The 18,849-nt window shown below is 49.6% G+C and overlaps 1 protein-coding gene across 4 annotated transcripts in view; it reads right to left on the reverse strand.

Annotated features, from left to right (window-relative positions):
- Positions 1-2,971: 2,971 nt before the first annotated feature.
- The window catches only part of DCP1B (decapping mRNA 1B), a 55,762-nt gene continuing 39,884 nt past the window's right edge, over positions 2,972-18,849 (reverse strand). For all 4 annotated transcript variants that reach the window (XM_008259808.4, XM_070049279.1, XM_051850763.2 and 1 more), the window contains 4 exons: positions 11,264-11,392; positions 8,725-9,555; positions 6,196-6,444; positions 2,972-3,177 (listed from right to left, as the gene is read on the reverse strand). In XM_008259808.4, coding sequence (XP_008258030.2) covers positions 3,097-3,177; positions 6,196-6,444; positions 8,725-9,555; positions 11,264-11,392 — 1,290 coding nt within the window. In that variant the 3' untranslated portion in view covers positions 2,972-3,096. The remainder of the gene's footprint in view (positions 3,178-6,195; positions 6,445-8,724; positions 9,556-11,263; positions 11,393-18,849) is intronic.

Raw genomic sequence — 18,849 nt, forward strand, 5'->3', positions numbered from 1 at the left:
CTTGCCTGGACCACCGCCCACCTCCCAGCCCTGCCCACCCCCCCAACAGGGTCTCCACAGCCCATCCTGCCCCTCTCGTGTTGCACTGCTCAGTTGCAGAGATGTAGGGGAGCATGGGGTTCCAACCGGGTCCCTTCCTGCATGGACCCAGTGGCCACTGTCCACTCTCTACAGTCCACTCTGGACTGGGCTTTCCAGCCAGTCTCTGTTTTTTAAAAAGATGTATTTATTTATTTGAAAGGCAGAGTGACAGGGAGAGGGAAGGAGGGGGAGAGGGAGAGAGGGAGGGAGGGAGGGAGGGAGAGAGAGAGAGAGAGAGGGAATATCTTCCATCTACTGGTTTATTGGCCTCAGTGGCCAGGGCTGGCCCAGGCTGAAGCCAGGAACTCCATCCAGGTCCCCCCGATGGGTGGCAGGGGCCCATTTTTGGGTCCCGAGGACCTGCTCTGCCTCTATGCCAGCCACAGTGCCCCCTCTAGCAGCCGGCATCCCAGGGCTCCAGTTAGGTTAGAACTGCAACCCGGGGAACCAGGGACACCTGGGAGTAGCACCAGGGACAGTCTCAGAATCTGGGGTAAGAGCGGGAAGAAGAAAAGCTCATTTCCATCCAGGGCCTTGGACAGCCCTTCGGATCTATTTCTTGGGCTCTCTGGAGAGAGCTCTTTGTACGAAGCAGCTCTCGTCTGCTCCGCTATACACACGACACGAGCACTCCAGCACCGCCGCCTTGAAAGGGTGACTTAGTCTTTGGTCTAAATGAATTGGGCCTGTCACTTCTAAAGGATGGAGAATCTGTTATTTTCTCAGAACGGAGCACTGTGGCGTTGCCCTAAGCGCTGGGCCGGGCTTGAGGCTGTGGCGTGAGGACCCCACAGCTCCTTTTCACATCGGGCGCCATTTCTCTCTTGTGCTTATTCAGGGCTGGAGCCCAGGAAGCAGCAGCCCATGGAACCAGCCACTCGCCACTGCGCAGGGCATCACAAGTGGAATTCATCCCTCCCCGGTTACAGCAGCGACTTTAAACTCGTAATGACGATCAAAGAGATTTTGCAAGTTTATTTATTTCATAGGCAGACTGTCAGAAACAGAGAAGGGGAGACAGAGGGGGAGACACAGAGACACACGGAGAGATTTTCCATCCTTACACGGTGGCCAGGCAGGGCTGGGCCCATGTACTGCCCCAGGCCACAGCAGGAACCTGGATCAGAAGCAGGCCACCCTGGACTGCAGGTCGGCACCCAGAGATGGAACGCTGGCAAGCAGTGGCTTAACCCACCGGGGCACCACGCCGCCCCTAAGAGACTTTCTTTAAAGGCTACCCAGCAGTCCAGCATATCACTGATTTTGCTTCCATTTCAGCACACGTGTTGCCGATGTGAACATTGCTTCTGGGATAGAAGATGCAGTCATGTCTTTCTTCTCACCCCCCACTCTCCTTTTAGGAGAGATAGATGAGAGGATTTCAAAAAGTGCATGGAAAAACAGAATTAAGGGGCCGGCACTATGGCTTAGCGGGTAAAGCTGCCGCCTGTAGTACCAGCATCCCATACGGGAGCTGGTTCAACACTTACCTGCTCCACTTCCGACCCAGCTCTCTGCTATGGCCTGGGAAAGCAGTAGAAGATGGCCAAGTGCTTGGGCCCCTGTACCTGCATGGGAATCTGGGAGAAACTCCTGGCTCCGGATTGGCCCAGCTCTGGCCGTTGCAGCCATTTGGGGAATGAGCCAGTGAATGGAAGACCTCTCTCCCTCTCTCTGCCTCTCTGTAACCGCCTTTCAAATAAATAAATAAATAAACAAACAGAACTAAGAGGAAAGTTTATTTTGGTACAAAAAATTTTGAAATCCATAGTTTTTTTTTTTTCCCCTTTTCTCACAATGTGCATTTCCCACGAACTTGTTGAAGATTCTCATTAGTGCAACCATTAATCCCAACTATTTCGTGGAGCTTCACCTGAGTTTCCTAGGTTAGCTGCTGTAGGAGAGAGCAAAGAAACAAAACAGCCGTGTCCTCAGGTCATGCACAAGGGTTAAGGGGAAGTGTGCTTCCCCCCCCCCCCCCATAAGAAAAGGCCTTCCTGCAGGAGAGCAGGGGGCCGTGTTCTGTAACCATCTGAAGCCCAGGGCTCAGAAACTGCAAGGAAACCTGGTTTCTTCCCATGCCCCCTCTACGGCCTGTCTACAGAGCAGGCCTAAGGATACAAAGCAGTCTACTGAAGCTCTATTGTTACTAATACTCATCAGGGCGGAATCCCCGCACGTGCCTTCTCTGGGGCCTGAAGAGCCGGGCAAGGGCTCTTCTGGCTTCCCCCAAAAGGAAGCTCCTCGCCGTGCACTGGAGGAATCCCTCTCCCTGGGCCTGGCCGCGTATCCACTACCTCCTGGCAGACGCTGAGCCAAGGCTCGGGGCCCCGGGCCTCTCCCTCGGCGGCGCGTGCGGCCGGCTCACTGGCAAGCAGAGGCGGGCAGGTCCTGCTGCTCGGGTCCAAAAGAAACAGCAGGAGCTGGGGTGGAGGGAGTGGTGCTGGAAACCCGGGAACAACCTTCCTCTAGATCTAGAAACCGGCTATAAATACCCTCAGCAACCGTTTCCTTTCAAAGGCCTGGGGAAAACATGCCAAGGAGATTTTTACAAATGAAAGGTTTACTTGATCCGGTAGAAGAAAACCATCATTACTTCCATAGGCTCATGAACGTCTTTGAAGGTTCACTTGTGGGGCGAGGCTGCCACCTGGCGGTCAGCACGCACCGTGGCACTAAGAGCTCAGCCACAGGAAAGCGCTCTCCGAGCAATCAGGGCTATTAACAAACACAAGCCGAGCGCTGAGCACAGTCCTCCTCAGAGGACACCTGAGAGAAAGCAGTCGGAGCTCAGCATCTACGGTGTGTCCTGGCAAAGCGCTCCTTCTACCCACTCCATTCTGGGGACCAGGTGTACTGAAGGCTGTGATTTTAAGAAACAAAAACACACTTGGTTGTAGAAAACAATTTATTTCCTATTACACATACTTGTCTAAAAAAAGGCAGAGGCGCTTCGGGCAACACTCCACGGGAAGCGCGCTGCGCTGCGTTCCGGAAGGGCCCGGGGCGCAGTCTTCACACGGCCTTTTTCACGGCCGCCTGCGTCATGCTGAAGAGATAGGCTTCGTAGATTATATTTAAGAAGTTGTCGTCGTTCTGGAAAACAAAATCAGAGACCCAAGGGAATGCGATTGGCCCGCAGGCGCCAAGGGCTTCCTGCGCCGACCTGGGGCTGACCCAGCGTTCAGCTACAGGTTGAGGGTGTCCAGCCGGCCTGGCGGTGAGGCCAGGCAGAGCTGGGGGTCTCCACCTGCCAGTGGGGGTGAGCTAAGTGCTTGCCACACACGGCACGGAGGGGGCCCCAGCCCTGTGGCCTGCGGGGGCGCAGGTTCCTTGTGGACAGCCGGGTCTGCTGCATGAAGACACCTGGCAGCTGGGCGGAGTGGGAGGAAGCCACCTGGGTCGGTGGCTGGCGGAGCTGGGCTCAGAGGCACCCACGTTGCCCACAGTGTGTGTCCTTTCTTCCTGGCATTAACTGGGACTTCTCTTGCAGTCTGCCTCATCCGACCCAGGGTCGTTCTTCCCTGAAGCTCTTCTGCCTGACTAAGCTGCAAGCGAGAACCGTGGCTCTCCCCAGTCTCTCACGGGTCTCCTACATTCTCATTCCAGTCTTCTCCCTCCCCCTCGAATGTTTTAAGGCAATTCGCCACACTTGCCCCACATTCCCCCTTGGCACCCCTCACAGACCTAGCACCACTGCCAGCAACAAAGACAGCCATGCCATCCCTGTTCCTCCTACAAAGCCCCCACCATGACACGTGACCGACACTGCACGTGGACTACAGAGGAACTGGCTCTGAGACGGATGCCTAGAACACAGGCAGAAGCACAACGCATGCTGGGAGTGGAACCAGCAGAAGAGGATTCCTAACCAGCAACGCACAGGGGCTGCTCTAGGCTCCAGAGTCTCGCAACATGATCGGAATGGAATGAACCAGAAAAAAATGATGCATCTTTAAAATTCAGGTCTAAGTTGGTTTTTTTTTTCTCTCTCTCTTTTGTTGCCCACGGTAAAGTTTAGATATGTCCTTTCTAAATTCTCATGAACTTACAGAGCTTTTAAAAAGTGGAAGTATTTTTATCCTGTGAGCTGGCAAGGCCCAGCTGTTTGCTGTGGCCCGTTTCTATCAGATGGCCACTGTGCTTTCACATTCACAGGCTGTTTCTAGGCCCCATCTTTCCATTCTCTCTAAAATAGGCTCCTTCTAAAAACTGACTTCATGGGCTATGTGGGGGGCGCAGTGCTGTAGTGCCAACATCCCATATGGGAGCTGGTTCGAGTCCTGGCTGCTCCACTTCCAATCCAGCTCCCTACTAAGGGAAAGTAGCAGAGGATGGCCCAACTGCTAGGGCCCCTGCATCCTCTTGGGAGACCTGGAGGAAGCCCCTTGCTCCTGGCTTTGGATTAGCTCAGCACCAGCCATTGTAGCAATTTGGGGAGTGAACCAGCGGATGCAAGACTTCTCTCTGACTCTAGCTCTCTCTGGAACTCTTTCAAAATAAAATAAATCTTTTAAAAAATTTAAAAATTAAATAAAAACCCTGACTTTGCTAATAGAGTTCGTGATCACTTCTCAATCGTCATGTCAACATGAATATATTGTAGGATGCTGTGGATTGAGCACATCGTGAGCACCCCCTGCCCCGCTCCACACACACAGCACTTTTTTTTTTTTTAATAGACTTATTTATTTATTTGGAGTTAGTGAGAGAGAGAGAGACAGACAGAAAGATCTTCCTTCCATTGGTTCACTCCCCAAATGGCCACTATGGTCGGCGCTGCGCTGATCCAAAGCCAGGAGCCAGGCGCTTCTTCCCAGTCTCCTATGCGGGTGCAGGGCCCAAGCACTTGGGCCATCCTCCACTGCCTTCCCAGGCCACAGCAGAGAGCTAGACTGGAAGAGGAGCAACTGGAACTAGAACCGGGTGCCCATATGGGATGCCAGCGCCGCAGGCAGAGGATTAACCTAGTGAGCCTTGGCGCCAGCCCCCCCCCCCGCCTTTTTTTTTTAAAGATTTCTTTGAAAGTCAGAGTTACACAGAGGAGAGGCAGAGAGAGAGAGAGAGGTCTTCTATCCGCTGGTTCACTCCCCAATTGGCCGCAATGGCCGGAGCTGCGCCGATCCAAAGCCAGGAGCCCACAGCTTCTTCCGGGTCTCCCAAGCGGGTGCAGGAGCCCAATAACCTGGGCCATCTTCTACTGCTTTTCCAAGCCACAGCTTGGAGCTGGATCAAAAGTGGAGTGGCTAAGTCTCGAACCAGCCATATGGGATGCTGGCGCTTCAGGCCAGGGCATTAACCCGCTGCACCACAGTGCTGACCTCGGCACTTCTTCTTAAGAACCAGTAGGTGGGGCCGGTATCATGGCGCAGTAGGTTAATCCTGACTGCAGTGCCAGCATCCCATATGGACACCAGTTCTAGTCCTGGCTGCTCCACTACCGATCCAGCTCTGCTATGGCCTGGGAAAGCAGTAGAAGATGGCCTGAGTGCTTGGGCCCCTGCACCCACGTGGGAGACCAGGAAGAAGCTCCTGGCTCCTGGCTTCAGATCGGATGGGCTCAGCTCCAGCCGTGGTGGCCTCGGTGTCCTTATCTGTGACACGGGGAAATGGGTTGAAGGAGTTATGCGAGTAGTGCCCAGCACAGAGACTCCATAAGTGGAGCTGTTTTTGTTATGATTATGTTAGAGACAAGTGGCTGACACAGAGGCGCGCCATCCCATCCTACCTAATTAACAGGTTTCAAAATTCGCAAAGCCTGCTTTTGGCAGTCACAGCATCACCTGCTTCCTTACCTGTTTCCTACTAACAGTCTGCTGGGACGCGGCTGTCGGCTGTGCTTCCCAGGGGCCCCCGCGGCGCCTCCTTAACCATCGGGACACCTCCTCTTCTGACAGGTGACAGACTGGTAGCCAGAACCCCCCCCCCCCAATGCTAAAAGCTCTTGCAGAGCTGAGGCACGCAAAGCCCCAGCTGCATCCCAGCTGGGAAGCCCGTGGGGCAAGGGTGAGCTGCTGCGGGGAGGCCCAGGGAAGCACTGCCCGGGTCTCCAGCTCGCAGTCCCGACCCGCAGGGCCCAGCTCGTGGAGGGGCCCGGGAGGGATGTGCCCTTACCTGAATGAGGTACAGCAGGGCCTCCTGAAGCTGTAGCTTGGTGAGCGGGCTGCTGGAGCCCACCAGGGGCTCCGGGCTCTGCAGGGGCACCAGGAGGCTGCTGGAGGTGGCAGGCGGTCCGTGGCCTCCCAGAGGCCAGAGCCCACCGTCCCTCTCCCTGGGCGGGGCAGAGGCGCAGTGTGCGAACACCGTGGGGGCCAGGAGCAGAGCAGGAGCGGCCGTGGCGGGGATGTGCGGAGGTGAGGCGACCTGCTTACGGCAAACACACACACACACACACACACACACACACATATAGAAGGCGCGGTAAGGAACAACTCGGTGCAGCGCAAGGCACCGGGAGACAGAGGGGCAGGACATGTTCTGTGCACACTGTTCCCAGCTGTTGTGTAACGGGCTCCTGGTCCCTTCTCCAGGGTTTCCTCCCAGGGGCCCTAGGCAGCTCGGGGTGATCTGCTGTGCCCGCTGTGCATGGAACGAGGCCTGTGTGTGGTGCTTTGTGCTGCAGGCTCGCCATCACTGCTGGGCAGCGTACACTCAGGCCCACTGGCCTGCCCGGGGCCAGCTGGCCACTGCGCTGGCCTAAGGCCCACAGTGTCCGAGCATGTGGCTCTTACGTGTTAGGGGCAGGCCCCTCAGCCCTACCTTGGGGAGCGGGGGTTGTGGGATAAGCCCCTTGCTCCTCTGCTGCCCTCACCCCTTCTTTCTGCTGTTCCAGGCTGAGGTGTGGGGACAGGCTTGGCATTACTCGGCAGTGCCAGCGACTCACCTGTCTGCGTCTAACTCACTTGGCTAACAGACCTAAAACCAAGTTCTCCAATAACTTTCTGTTACGCAAGTGACATTTTGATCCCCAGCTGAGTGACTCCTACAGCGCTCACTGGTGCAAACTCAGGGAAGAAAAAGGAAAGTCATCGATCAGCCTCCTAATACCCCAAAGAACCTGTGAGAAGGGCACGGAGGCCAGCATGATGCAGGCCCTGTGGCACCCCGCGCAGAAGGAAGCCTACAGGAGCCAGGCGGGTGAGTTGCTTGTGCCTTGGCCCTCGCTGCTGCTCCAGGGAGAGGTGCTGAGAGTGGCTGCCCCAGGGGAGAAGTGGCAGCCGTAAGAAGAGCACAGTGTGGGCTGACAAAATGTACACTTTCCTTACTTGGCTCCTGACATTTGTGAGTACTGGAAGAGAATTATACATGCAGAAATTTAAGTCAAACTATTAACCCCAGTTTTCTGATTCTAAATTACCACAGAGAGGGGGGAAAAAAAGCAAAAAAGTCTTACAAAGGGGACAATGTTCCACTGAAATGAGGGTACTCAGAGTTAGGACTTTCGATAAATAGCGAGAAGGCTCTGTCTCGACATCTCACATACACATGCACTTAGGGTGCACGCCTAAGGTCTTTACTTCCCTAAAGGCAAGATTTTCGAGGCACCGTCAGAAGCTACATGGCCTATAAAACAAGTAGAGCGCACTTCCCAGTTTTGAAACCCAATGCCTGGTCAGCAAATGCACAGGGCTCTGAGCCAGACCTGCAGGTGCTGCCCCCAGGCTGTGGTCTGCGCACTGTTCCAAGTTACTGACCGGCACACGGAGCCACCTGCCCTGAAGAATGGGATCTTTCTGAAATGGACAACATTCCCCTCTGGCACTGGGAGTTGCGGGTGGGTGGCACACGTATCCCTCTCCCGATCTTAACTATTCTGTACTGATGACCTAGGGATAAATAAAAACAGGCTGGACCTTTAAGCATTAATATGTTTCCTGTTTCCTTCAAGAATCTCCAGGATTACAGGCTCCGGAGAGGGAGGGATTTTTCTTCACCATTATATAGCACAAGGCCTGACATGCAGAAAGTGCTCAAAATATTTACTAAGTCAATGAGTAAAAGATCGTTTACTATGGACTGATAAAACAAGGTGGGAGTTGTTTGGTATCGAAGGATGACTTCAAAGCAGACTACATGGACGCTCCACCATCACAGGTGGGAGTGTTTTCCATGTCTACACTGGTCCTCACACCCGGTGACAGTATGAAGTGAGAACTCTTCAAGTAAACTACGGCTAATGGCAGGGGGCGGGAGCAGCAACCGTCCGCCCAGCAGAAAGTTAAGGACGCAATGAGATGCACGCACGGGGTTCTCAGCTCCTGCGCTGAACAGAAATGTGCGTGACGTGCAGTCCCTACAGCACAGGAGGGGAGTCTAAATTTCACTGCAGGGACAAGCGGTTGGCCTAGAGGTTAAGATGTGGGTGTCCCACGTGGGAGTACCTGAGTTCAAGTCCGGGCTCCTGCCCCTGACTCCAGCTTCCTGCTGACGCACACCCTGGGAAGCAGCAGCTGATGGCTCAAGTACTTGGGTCCCTGCCATTCAGCTCCTGGCCTTGGCCTGGCCCAGTCCCAGCTATCGGATGCATTTTGGGGAGTGAGCCATTGGAGGGAGAGCTCTGTCTTTCTGCCTAATAAACAAATACATTTCGCCGCATGACAGTGATCCCTTGTTTTATTTTTCTGGTCCTTGGTCGATAGTTACCTGAAGGAAACGAGCCTGCTTTCCTGTGCCGGATGTCGTCTTGTTGATCCAGGACTCCAAGGGCTTCCCAGTCCGAGAGCCCTGAGCTGCTGCAGGAAACTTAGCTGCCAGGGCTGGCCGGGTGGGCACAGGCAGCTGCTGCTCCTGCGGTACCACCTGCAGCTTCCTCAGTAGCTCCGGAGGGGCTGCCACCCGGGGACTGCTTGCTGGGGTGCTGGAGGGAGGGCCCGTCTGTCTAGGGAACGTGGCCCGCTCTTTCCCATGAGCCTGAGGTCCTAGCGTGTGCGGCGGGAGGGTGCCATTGAAAGATAGCAGTTGCGGCTGCGCCACGCCCTTGGCTGGGGTGGCAGCGGCGAGAGCTGTGCTGCAGCCGGGGGCAACCGGCCCGGCAGGGGCTGCTGTGCCACGGTCATGCTTGTCCGCTGGCCCTGGCGTGCTGTGAAGCTTCTCCAGCAGGGTCTGAGCTCTGCAAGCGCTCTGTGGAGCATGAGCAGCCCTGGCGGTACAGGGTGACCCAGGTGGGATGGCCGGACGGGGGCTTCCCTCTTCACGGGGCCGGCTCTCAGGCAGCTCTGACCATGGGTGGAGGTCTGCGCCCCGGACCATGAGTTTCTGAATAGCTGGACAGAGCTGCTTCTCCACCGGCGGCGACTGCCTTTTGGGTTCCTCATAGGACAGGGAGCGCACGACCCCTTGCCTTACTGGGAGCTTCTCGTGCTGCTGCTGGGCCTGGAGGGCCTGTGGGGGCTCCACGGCTTCTGAACTTGTGGCTCTGTCCTGCTTCCCAAACAGAGCTGTCAAGGATAAGTGTTGGGGTTCAGGGTCTAAGGTCTGGAAAAAATAAAGAAATCTGAAAATGGGTCCACAGAAACTCCTGAGGGGCGGGGTGGAGCCCTAGTGTGCCTGCCTGGTGATTTCTCTACTTATAAAGGATAGCTCGGGCAGCATCAAAACACTTCCTTGTTGAATGACCAAAATTTGAAGCTTCCTTCGTCAAGTGAAAAATCTGCACAGCCTTTTCCCCACAGCCCAAGCCAAGCCCCTGCTGACACCTTAGTGTATGCTATGGGTCAGACAGCACCTGCTCCTTGGAGGCCCGGGCTTGCAGCTGGGACCACTGTGGAAGGAAATTAGACACACTACCCGGGGAATAACCCCTCCAAAGGAAAGTTTATCTAACCCTGCAGACCACAAGAAGATACTGAGAATATACAGGGATGTGAAGGTTTCAGCATTCCTGGTAGTTTTTCTTAGAATCTCTAACTTGTTTGTTCCAAGTATATACCTGTAGCTTTTAAAACATTATCAAGGGGCTGGCACTGTGGCATAGCTGCTACCTGCTGTGCTGGCATCCCATGTGGGCTCCAGTTCAAGACCTGGCTGCTCCACTTCCAATCCAGTTCCCTGTTATGGCCTGGGAAAGCAGTAGAGGATGGCCCAAGTCCTTGGGCCCCTGCACCTGCGTGGGAGACCTGGAGGAAGCTCCTGGCTCCTGGTTTCGGTTCAGCCCAATTCCAACAGCTTTAGCCATTTGAGGAGGAACCAGCAGATGGAAGACCTCTCTTTCTCTCTCTCTGCCTCTGCCTCTCAAATAAATAAATAAATCTTAAAAAAATTCATCAGATAAATACAATATACCTTGGCCTGGCCAATTACCAAGCTACTCCTTTCCTACTCTGTGTCAGGCCCTTCTTCTTGGTGCTTTCTGCACTGTCACATGAAGAACAACATGAGCTTCCTGTCAAAGTCAACATATTCTGGTTTCTCTATTAAAATACAAAGAACATTTCCATAGAAAACCAATAACAAAGGGAAAGTTAAAAGAAAGTGAAAACGCCTTCTTTTTAAAAAAGTTCAATACCGGACTCTCACGAACCAGTCTTTATGTCTGTTGGTTCCATGTTCATTTTCAAAACTGATTTAAATTGATTCCTTCAAAAACCCTTTGATAGGAATAACCACGGTCACATGACACACACAGATGAAATGCAGTCAACAGGAGCCTGCAGATTATCAAGATTTGTTACAGCTGTGCCATACTGAAGACTACACACAGGGTATAAGACCTGTGATTGCATTTCCATTTTAGATTGCAAAAGCAATGGCCAGTCACCAGGTCCCAAGGGGAGTGTGAAGCCACTCCTTTAGACTCGGAGCTCTGAGAACAGGGGACACCTTCAGGCCACACAGAGCCTGGCATGATGCCTGGCCCGAGGGAGGTGCTCAGACATGTGATGCTCGACTCTGCTGCCTCCGCTGCTGGTCCCTTGGTGACCTTGGGAAACCACTGGCCCCAGAACAGGAACCCAAGGGTAATATTCCTGTCACCTCTGACAATGCTATTAGTTGTCTGTTCAGATCCACAAAGGATGGGGACAGAAAGTGGTAAATACCAGAAGTAACCATCTGAGCCCTTTCCCAGGAGGAGTGGGGAATCCGAGACCTCTCTTCCTTGGAGGGACTTGACAGCGTGCCCTGACAGCACCAGGTCCTCCCTAGCTGTTCCCCGGGGAGCCGCTGCACACCAAGGGCCCACTACCTGGCTGGGCCGAAGGATGCACGGCTGCTGGGTTTCACTGGCTTTCACTGGAATTGGTTTGATGAGATTGGGGTTGTCATGGATGGCAGACGAACTGGTTATCTGTTTCGGCTCAGGACAGGTTTTACACTGAAATGGAAAACACACATGTTACTTTTTGGTATTAAAAAAAGGCTTTAGTTTGTAAAAAAGAATATGCTTTCTTGCTTCTTATCTAATTGTTAGAAGGTTATTTTTTGAAGACTTTCTTGCATAAGGGAAAAATCCCTTCAATGTCTCTGACAGAGCTGTATTTCAGTGTAAATCAAATTCAAATTTGATTTTTACTTAGCTGTACAATTCAGAGCCCTAAAATATTACCAACATCAGCCTGACCTAGAGACACTGAGAAATGTGGATAATTGAAAGGCTATTTATATTCTTAAGCAACAGTTTAAATATATTTACTCTAATGCTTTTCAGTGATAACATAATTAAAGAAACTATTCCTTAAATAACATATCTGGACTACTCCATTGGCAGCTGACTTAAAATTGGAGAGTTGCTGAGTGTATTTAGTCAAAGCAACTGAACCTTTTTGGTCTACAAACCAGAAAGGAAAACTGACTGAAACCACTGATTTAAAAATTACTAACATCATCTTTATTTAATAAATGGCTTCGTGCATAAACAGAATAATTCAAATCTGAGTGTTCTGAGACACTCACTACAAATTAGAATTTCATAGAGAAAGAGGCAAGAGACAAGCCTCATCATTTCAAATACTCACTCATTATCATACATTAATGTAACCAACCATGCAATTGCTAACGCAGTAGGGTTCAGAACAAAAGGAGCACAGCAGTGATGCTGGGTGTCTATTTTGTTCTATCAAATAAGACAAAAATGGTACCTTCTCTACTATGAGGGTACTTCAAAAATTCATGGAAAAATGAACTTAAAAAGTATATTTTGGTTTAAAACTCTTTTGAAATCAATGCACAGTTTTCATAATACGTGTTTCCACAAACTTCTTGAAGACACCGTCTATGCCTGGATTTCAAATTCTTTTGCACTAAAGTAAACCTATCTATTCCATTTCCGTAAGTACACGCATACGGCTCCTCTACAGCATTGTGAGTTTCAGCAGTAGAGCCAAAGCCTTGGGCCAGAAAACATTTCCCATGTATCTGACATGGAATGAGCCACAAACCCAATCTTGCCCCTCAGGGACCCAAGGCTCCCTGTGTGTTTTACAGTTCTTGGAGGCATACCTTCTAATTCAAGGGTGTGGGGGTCTGGGACTTATTACCACTGTGTACACTGAGGTCTGTAAGGTAAGCCATATAGAAGATTAATTATTTTCTTCCATGAATTCTGTTAATTGTTCAGATATTTGGCACTAATGTCAACAAGGTTGTGAAATGACATTATAAGTCATCAAGTATTACTGCCAGTTCTTCAGTGGTTACCAGTACGGTTACATGGACCCCAAGATGTGGATGATCAAGACAACACAAGAATTCAGCCTTAAGATACAACCACCGCTGTGGTGTAGTGGGTAAAGCCACTGCCTGCAGTGCCGGCATCCCATATGGGTGCCAGTTTGAGCCCCAGCTGCTCCACTTTCGATCCAGCTCTCTGCTGTGGCCTGGGAAAGCAGTAGAAGATGGCCTGAGTGCTTGGGCCCCTGCACCCACGTGGGAGACCCGGAAGAGGCTCCTGGTGCCAGATCAGCACAGCTCCGGCCGTTGAGGCCTACTGGAGAGTAAACCAGCAGATGGAAGACATCTCCCTCTCTGCCTCTCCCTTTCTCTCTGTGTAACTCTTTCACATAAATAAATCTTAAAAAAAAAAAAAAAAAAAAAAAAAAAAGATACAGCCACTTGCAGAGGGTGAGCATGGAAAGCCTGTAACTTCCCCCTGCTGGTAAAAGGAAGTGAGCTGCCACTCCCTGGACTTCTTCAGGGAAGCTGAGTTCAAGCAAAGAGAAAGATTTTCCCACCCTCCCCACACCCATAGCCATAGGGGCCAATATGTTGCTTTCTCTTTTTAACAAAAAAAATTATGTATTTATTTTAAAGTCAATGAGAGAGAGAGAGAGAGACAGACAGACAGAGACATCTTCCATCTGCTGGATCACTCCTCAAATGGCCACAACAGCAGTGAGTGGGCCAGTCTGAAGATGCCAGGAGCATGGAGCATTTAAGAGACTTAAATGTAAGACTGGGGGAAAGAGAGAGGGGCCTTGTGGTACAGTGGCTAAGTCACCACCTTGGATTCAGGAATCCCATATCTGAGTGCCAGTTCAAGTCCTGTCAGTTTACTTCTGATACAGATCCCTGCTAATGTGCCTGGGAAGGCACAAGTACTCCTGTCACCCACATGGGAGAGCAGGATGGAGTTCCTGGCTTCTGTCTGGCTCAGCCCTGGCTACTGTGGCCATTTGGGGAGTGAACCAGCAGATGGAAGATTCTCTCTCTCTCTCTCTCTCTCTTTCTCTCTCCCTCCCTCCCTCCTTCTCTCCTTCCTTCCTTCTCACTCTGTTATTTGCCTTTCAAATAAATAAATGTATAAAAAACCATGTATAGAAACTGTAAAACTACCAGAGAAAAACACAGGGGAAGAGTTCCAGGATACTGGTCTGGCCAAGAAAGCAACAGACACATGGGATTACATCAGACTAAAAATATCTGCACAGCAGAGGAGGAATTAACAGCATAAGAGACAACCTATGGACTGGGAAATAATATTTGCAAACCAAACATCTGACAGAGGGTGAATATCCAGATATATAAGAAAGTCAATGGTAAGAAAACAACCTGGTTAAAAAATGGGCAACAGAATTGAACAGACATTTATCAAAAGAAGATGTACAAATGGCTGAAAGGTACATGAAAAATTCTCATTATCACTAATCATCAGGGAAATGCGAATCAAAACCATGTGGGCATAGTGTGTAAAGCCACACTGCCTGCAGGGCCAGCATCCCATTTGGGTCCAGCTGCTCCACTTCTGATTCAGTTCTCTGCTGTGGTCTGGGAAAGCAGTAGGAGATGGCTCAAGTGCTTGGGCCCATGGACCTGTGTGGGAGACCTGGAAGAAGCTCCTGGCTCCTACCTTTGGATTGGACCAGCTCTGGCCATTGTGGCCATTTGGGAAGTGAACCAGTGGATAGAAAACTTCTCTATCTCTCTCTAACTCTGCCTTTCAAATAAATAAATAAACCTTAAAAAAAAAAAAAAAAGATAAAAGGTGCCAGCGAGAATGTAGAGGAAAGGGAATGCTTGCACACTGGTGGTAGGAATGTAAATTAGAAGACACTGTGGAAAACAGTATGGGGGCTCCCCAGAGAGTTAAAAATAGATCTACCACGTGATGCAGCAATTCTACCACAGGATATTCATCCAAAGAATCTGAAGTCAGCCTGTCAAGGATATATCTGCCCTCCCATGGTCACTGCAGCATTATCCTCAATAACCAAGATTTGGAATCAACCTAAGTATCCATGAGTGGATGAAAGCAGAGAGAAAATGTGGTATATACACACAATACAACACTATCAGGCCTTCACAAAGGAGGAAATCCTGGTGTGTTTGGCAATGTGGATAAACCTGGCAGACGTTTTATTATGTGAAATGAGCCAGGCACAGAGAGACAGATACCATGTGGCCCTATCTTATGTGTGGAATCTAAAAAGGTTGAACTCCTAGAAGCAGAGGGGAGACCAGTGGTTATCAGAGTCTGGGGGCTGTGGGCCTGGGGCTGTTGGTCAAGGAATATAAAATTCCAGTTAGCAAGAATAGGTTCAAGAGATCTTCTGTGATCACAATTAATAACAGTCTATTATGCATTTGGAAGTTGCTAAAAGCAGATTTTAAGTGTTCTTGTTACAAAAAACAAGCATATGAGATAATACATATATATTACCTTGGTTTAGCCATTCTACAATAAATGCATTAAGTCAATATCATAAACCTTAATTCATAAAATTTTTATTTTTCAGTTAAAAAATATAAACAACTTAACAAAACAGAAAAGTACTCTACAGTTTGAAACAATCTGAGAAATCCAGTTTAGAGGCTGGCATGTGGCCAAGAGGGTTAAGCTGCTGCTCTGACACTGGCATCCCATACTACAGAACCTGTTCAAGTCCCAGCTGTTCTACTTCCAATCCAGCTCCCTGCTACTGTGCCTGGGAAAGCAGCGGACGATGGCCCAGGTCCTTGGGTCCCTGCCACCTATGTGGAAGACCCGGATGGTGTTTCAGGCTCCTGGCTTTGGCTTAGCCCAACCCTGGCCATTTGTGGAGTAAACCGATGAATGGAAGACCTCTCTGTCTCTCTCCCTCTCTTTCTGTCACTATGCAAGTGTGACAGATGTTTTTTAGTTTGATGTAATCCCATTTATCTTTTGTTAGTTTTGTTACCTGTCCTTTAATGTTATATTCAAAAAGTCAATAAATATTAAAAAATTATTTAAAAAGGGGGCTGGCATTGTGGTATTGCGTGTATAACCACTGCTTGTAACACCAGCATCTCATATGGGCATCAGTTTGTGTCTTGGCTGCTCCACTTCTGATCCAGCTCCCTGCTAATGGCCTGGGAGATGCAGCAGAAGATGGTTCAAGTGTTTGAGCACCCTGCCACCCCTGTGGGAAACCTGGAAGAAGCTCCTGGCTCCTGCCCAGCCCAGCACTGGCTGCTGTGGCCATCTGGGGAGTGAACCAGTTGGATCCAAGATCTCTCACTGTGTCTCCCCCTCTCTCCATAACTCTTTCAAATAAATAAATATTTTTAAGAATAAAAACTTATTAAAAAAAGAAACCTTCCAGTATAATACTTACCAAGAGAAAGGAAATTTCTTTATAACATCCCTGGCAAGTAATCATTCAGTTTCTTCTTAAACACTTCCAATTATGGGGATTCCCTACCCTATATCAAAGATTCTGAGGAGAAATCTTGTTTTCTCTCTTACCCTCTTCCCAGTCCCCCCTTGCTTGTATCTCAGAACCATTCATGACATCCAAATTTTCTGACATGTCTGCATTTGGGAGAGCAGACATGACGTGACGGAAAGGACTTTAGAAATGAGTCTTGGAAGACTGATCACATTTTGACAAAGGAAGACAGGGAGGGGACATAAGAAAGGCATGCAGGCACTTTCAGGAAGCAACACTGTTATTTTGATAGGAGTCTCAAACATTTGTAGAAGATGGGCTAGAAGACTGTTCTGAGATCACTTTACGGAAATCTTCAAGAGCCCAGGGCTTCATACAGCAGGCAAGGGCAAACCAAGATGGAAGGCAAGCGATCCTGTGGGTGCTCCCAGAAGGCTACGCTGTATCAACTGGCTGTTCATGGTCAAAGGCACAGTATCTTCTATTCTTTATCTCTCGATTAGAACAACTGATACTATGCTTATAACATTATTTGATTTTTATAGAAAAGTAAGTCTATACAGCAATTAAACAACTCCATTCCATATCAAGTCAATAACAACAAATCTGTAGCAGCGTAAAGATGGATGGAACTTTTGTTTTGACCCCTTTGAGTTTATAGTGTAGTGAGAGAGGCAGACTTAAAGGTAATAAGCGAGGAAGAATAAAATAAGCTCTATTTTTAAAACAGACTGGGGAGTTCAGTGAAAAGACTAATTATTTTGACTGAAAAAGGTTTCGGAAAACTCCACAAGAAAAGCAGCCTTGAAGGAAACGTAGATTCTGAAAGGCAAACTTTTGTTTTGAGGGAGGAATTATTCCCAGGTGTAGGATAGTATAAAGTGAAGGCCTAAGTGAAATAATCAAAAACGTGTACGGTTGTTTCTGCGTTCTTTTATGTAATGGTCAGGCAGGTGAGGCCACGGAGGAGGCCCAGAAAAACAAAGTTGATTCTACTCCCATGTCCTAGAGATGGAGGGGCAGCCACACTCCCATGGCCACAGGCTGAGGTCTTGTGGTAAGCAGGAGCGAGGGGGAAACTGAGGCTCATCTTGTTTCAGGAACCCCTCAGGAAAGGCAAGGCAGGGCATGGTGATGGGTTTGGGATTAATCTGAATAATCAGAATGCACTCTAAGCTAGAAGGGTGGTCCCTGGGCATGTGAACCCATATAGTATGGGTCAGACAGAGGAGGCCCGCTCTGGGTTGTTGAGGTTGCTTATCAGAGGCATGATCATGGCTGAGCCCTTTGCTCCCCATCAGAACTGGCTAGGCCCAAAATGGGCAGTTTCTCCCCAGTCAGAAAGGTCGAAATATTTTCACATAAAGAAGACACAAAAATATAAACAATATTACATGTGTGTGTGTGCATGTGTTTGAGAGGATGTGAGAAATAATTTTGTGTAATATCTGTATTTATTATTTATTTACCACTGTTATCAAAGGACAGAAGTTCTGAGAGGGCAGAAATGTCACCTTTTTAAAAACATTTTATTTCACAGAAAGGCAGAGCCACAGAGAAAGAAAAAGATAGAGCAACAATAGAGAGAGACAGAAAGAGAAAGCTTCCATCTGTTGGCTTACTCCACTCCCCAAGTGGCCTCAATGTCCCAGGTACATTAGCAGAGAGCTGGATCAGAAGTAGAACAATCAGGACTTGAACTCTAGCTGCCAAAATGGGATTCTGGTGTCACAGGGCAGCTTAACCTGCTGTGTAACAGTGCCAGCCCCAGGAATGTCACCTTCTGAAGATTCATCATTAGAGTGCTTGATACATGGCCGGCGCCGCGGCTCAACAGGCTAATCCTCCACCTAGCGGCGCCGGCACCCCGGGTTCTAGTCCCAGTCGGTGCTCCGGATTCTGTCCTGGTTGCCCCTCTTCCAGGCCAGCTCTCTGCTGTGGTCAGGGAGTGCAGTGGAGGATGGCCCAAGTGCTTGAGCCCTGCACCCCATGGGAGACCAGGAGAAGCACCTGGCTCCTGCCTTCGGATCAGTGTGGTGCGCCAGCTGCAGCGCGCCAGCCGCGGCGGCCACTGGAGAGTGAACCAACGGCAAAGGAAGACCTTTCTCTCTGTCTCTCTCACTATCCACTCTGTCAAAAAAAAAAAAAAAAAAAAGCTTGATACAGTACAACTAATAAGGTGCAATTAGTTATTTGACTAGTTGCCAAGTTACTAGGATACCTTTTACGAACTTCTGAAGAATTTTGAAAAATGAAGAACTAACACAGAAATAGTTGCTCTGTCTGAAGCTGGGGTTCAAGTATCTCTGTCTAGGTCCTATAATGGAAAGATAATAAAACTCTCACTTATTCATATTTGTATTCCTTCTTTATTCGGTCAGCAACCATCATGTAGCATCCACCATGTGCTGAGTACTTTGAAGAGACCAGGGATGTAAGACAAGTAAAAAGGATGCTCTTTGTTACTCAGGGTGTTCACAACAATCAAAAGTGAGTCACAGCCAAGGCAAGGGCATATGGCAATTTGGTCAATTGTCTGTAGGTCCCACTGCATTCAGGATTTCTCTGCTTCCTTGTGATATCATTTAATTTGCATTTCTGCCTACCCTCCCCTTGGCTCCATCTGGTCTCACTTTCTATAAACTAGAAAGTTAGAGCTCACAGCTTAATAGATTCAGGATCAATTCTTTCACAAGAGTATTTCAAG

This window comes from Oryctolagus cuniculus, chromosome 9 (genome assembly GCF_964237555.1).
Source record: "Oryctolagus cuniculus chromosome 9, mOryCun1.1, whole genome shotgun sequence".
NCBI lineage: Eukaryota > Metazoa > Chordata > Mammalia > Lagomorpha > Leporidae > Oryctolagus > Oryctolagus cuniculus.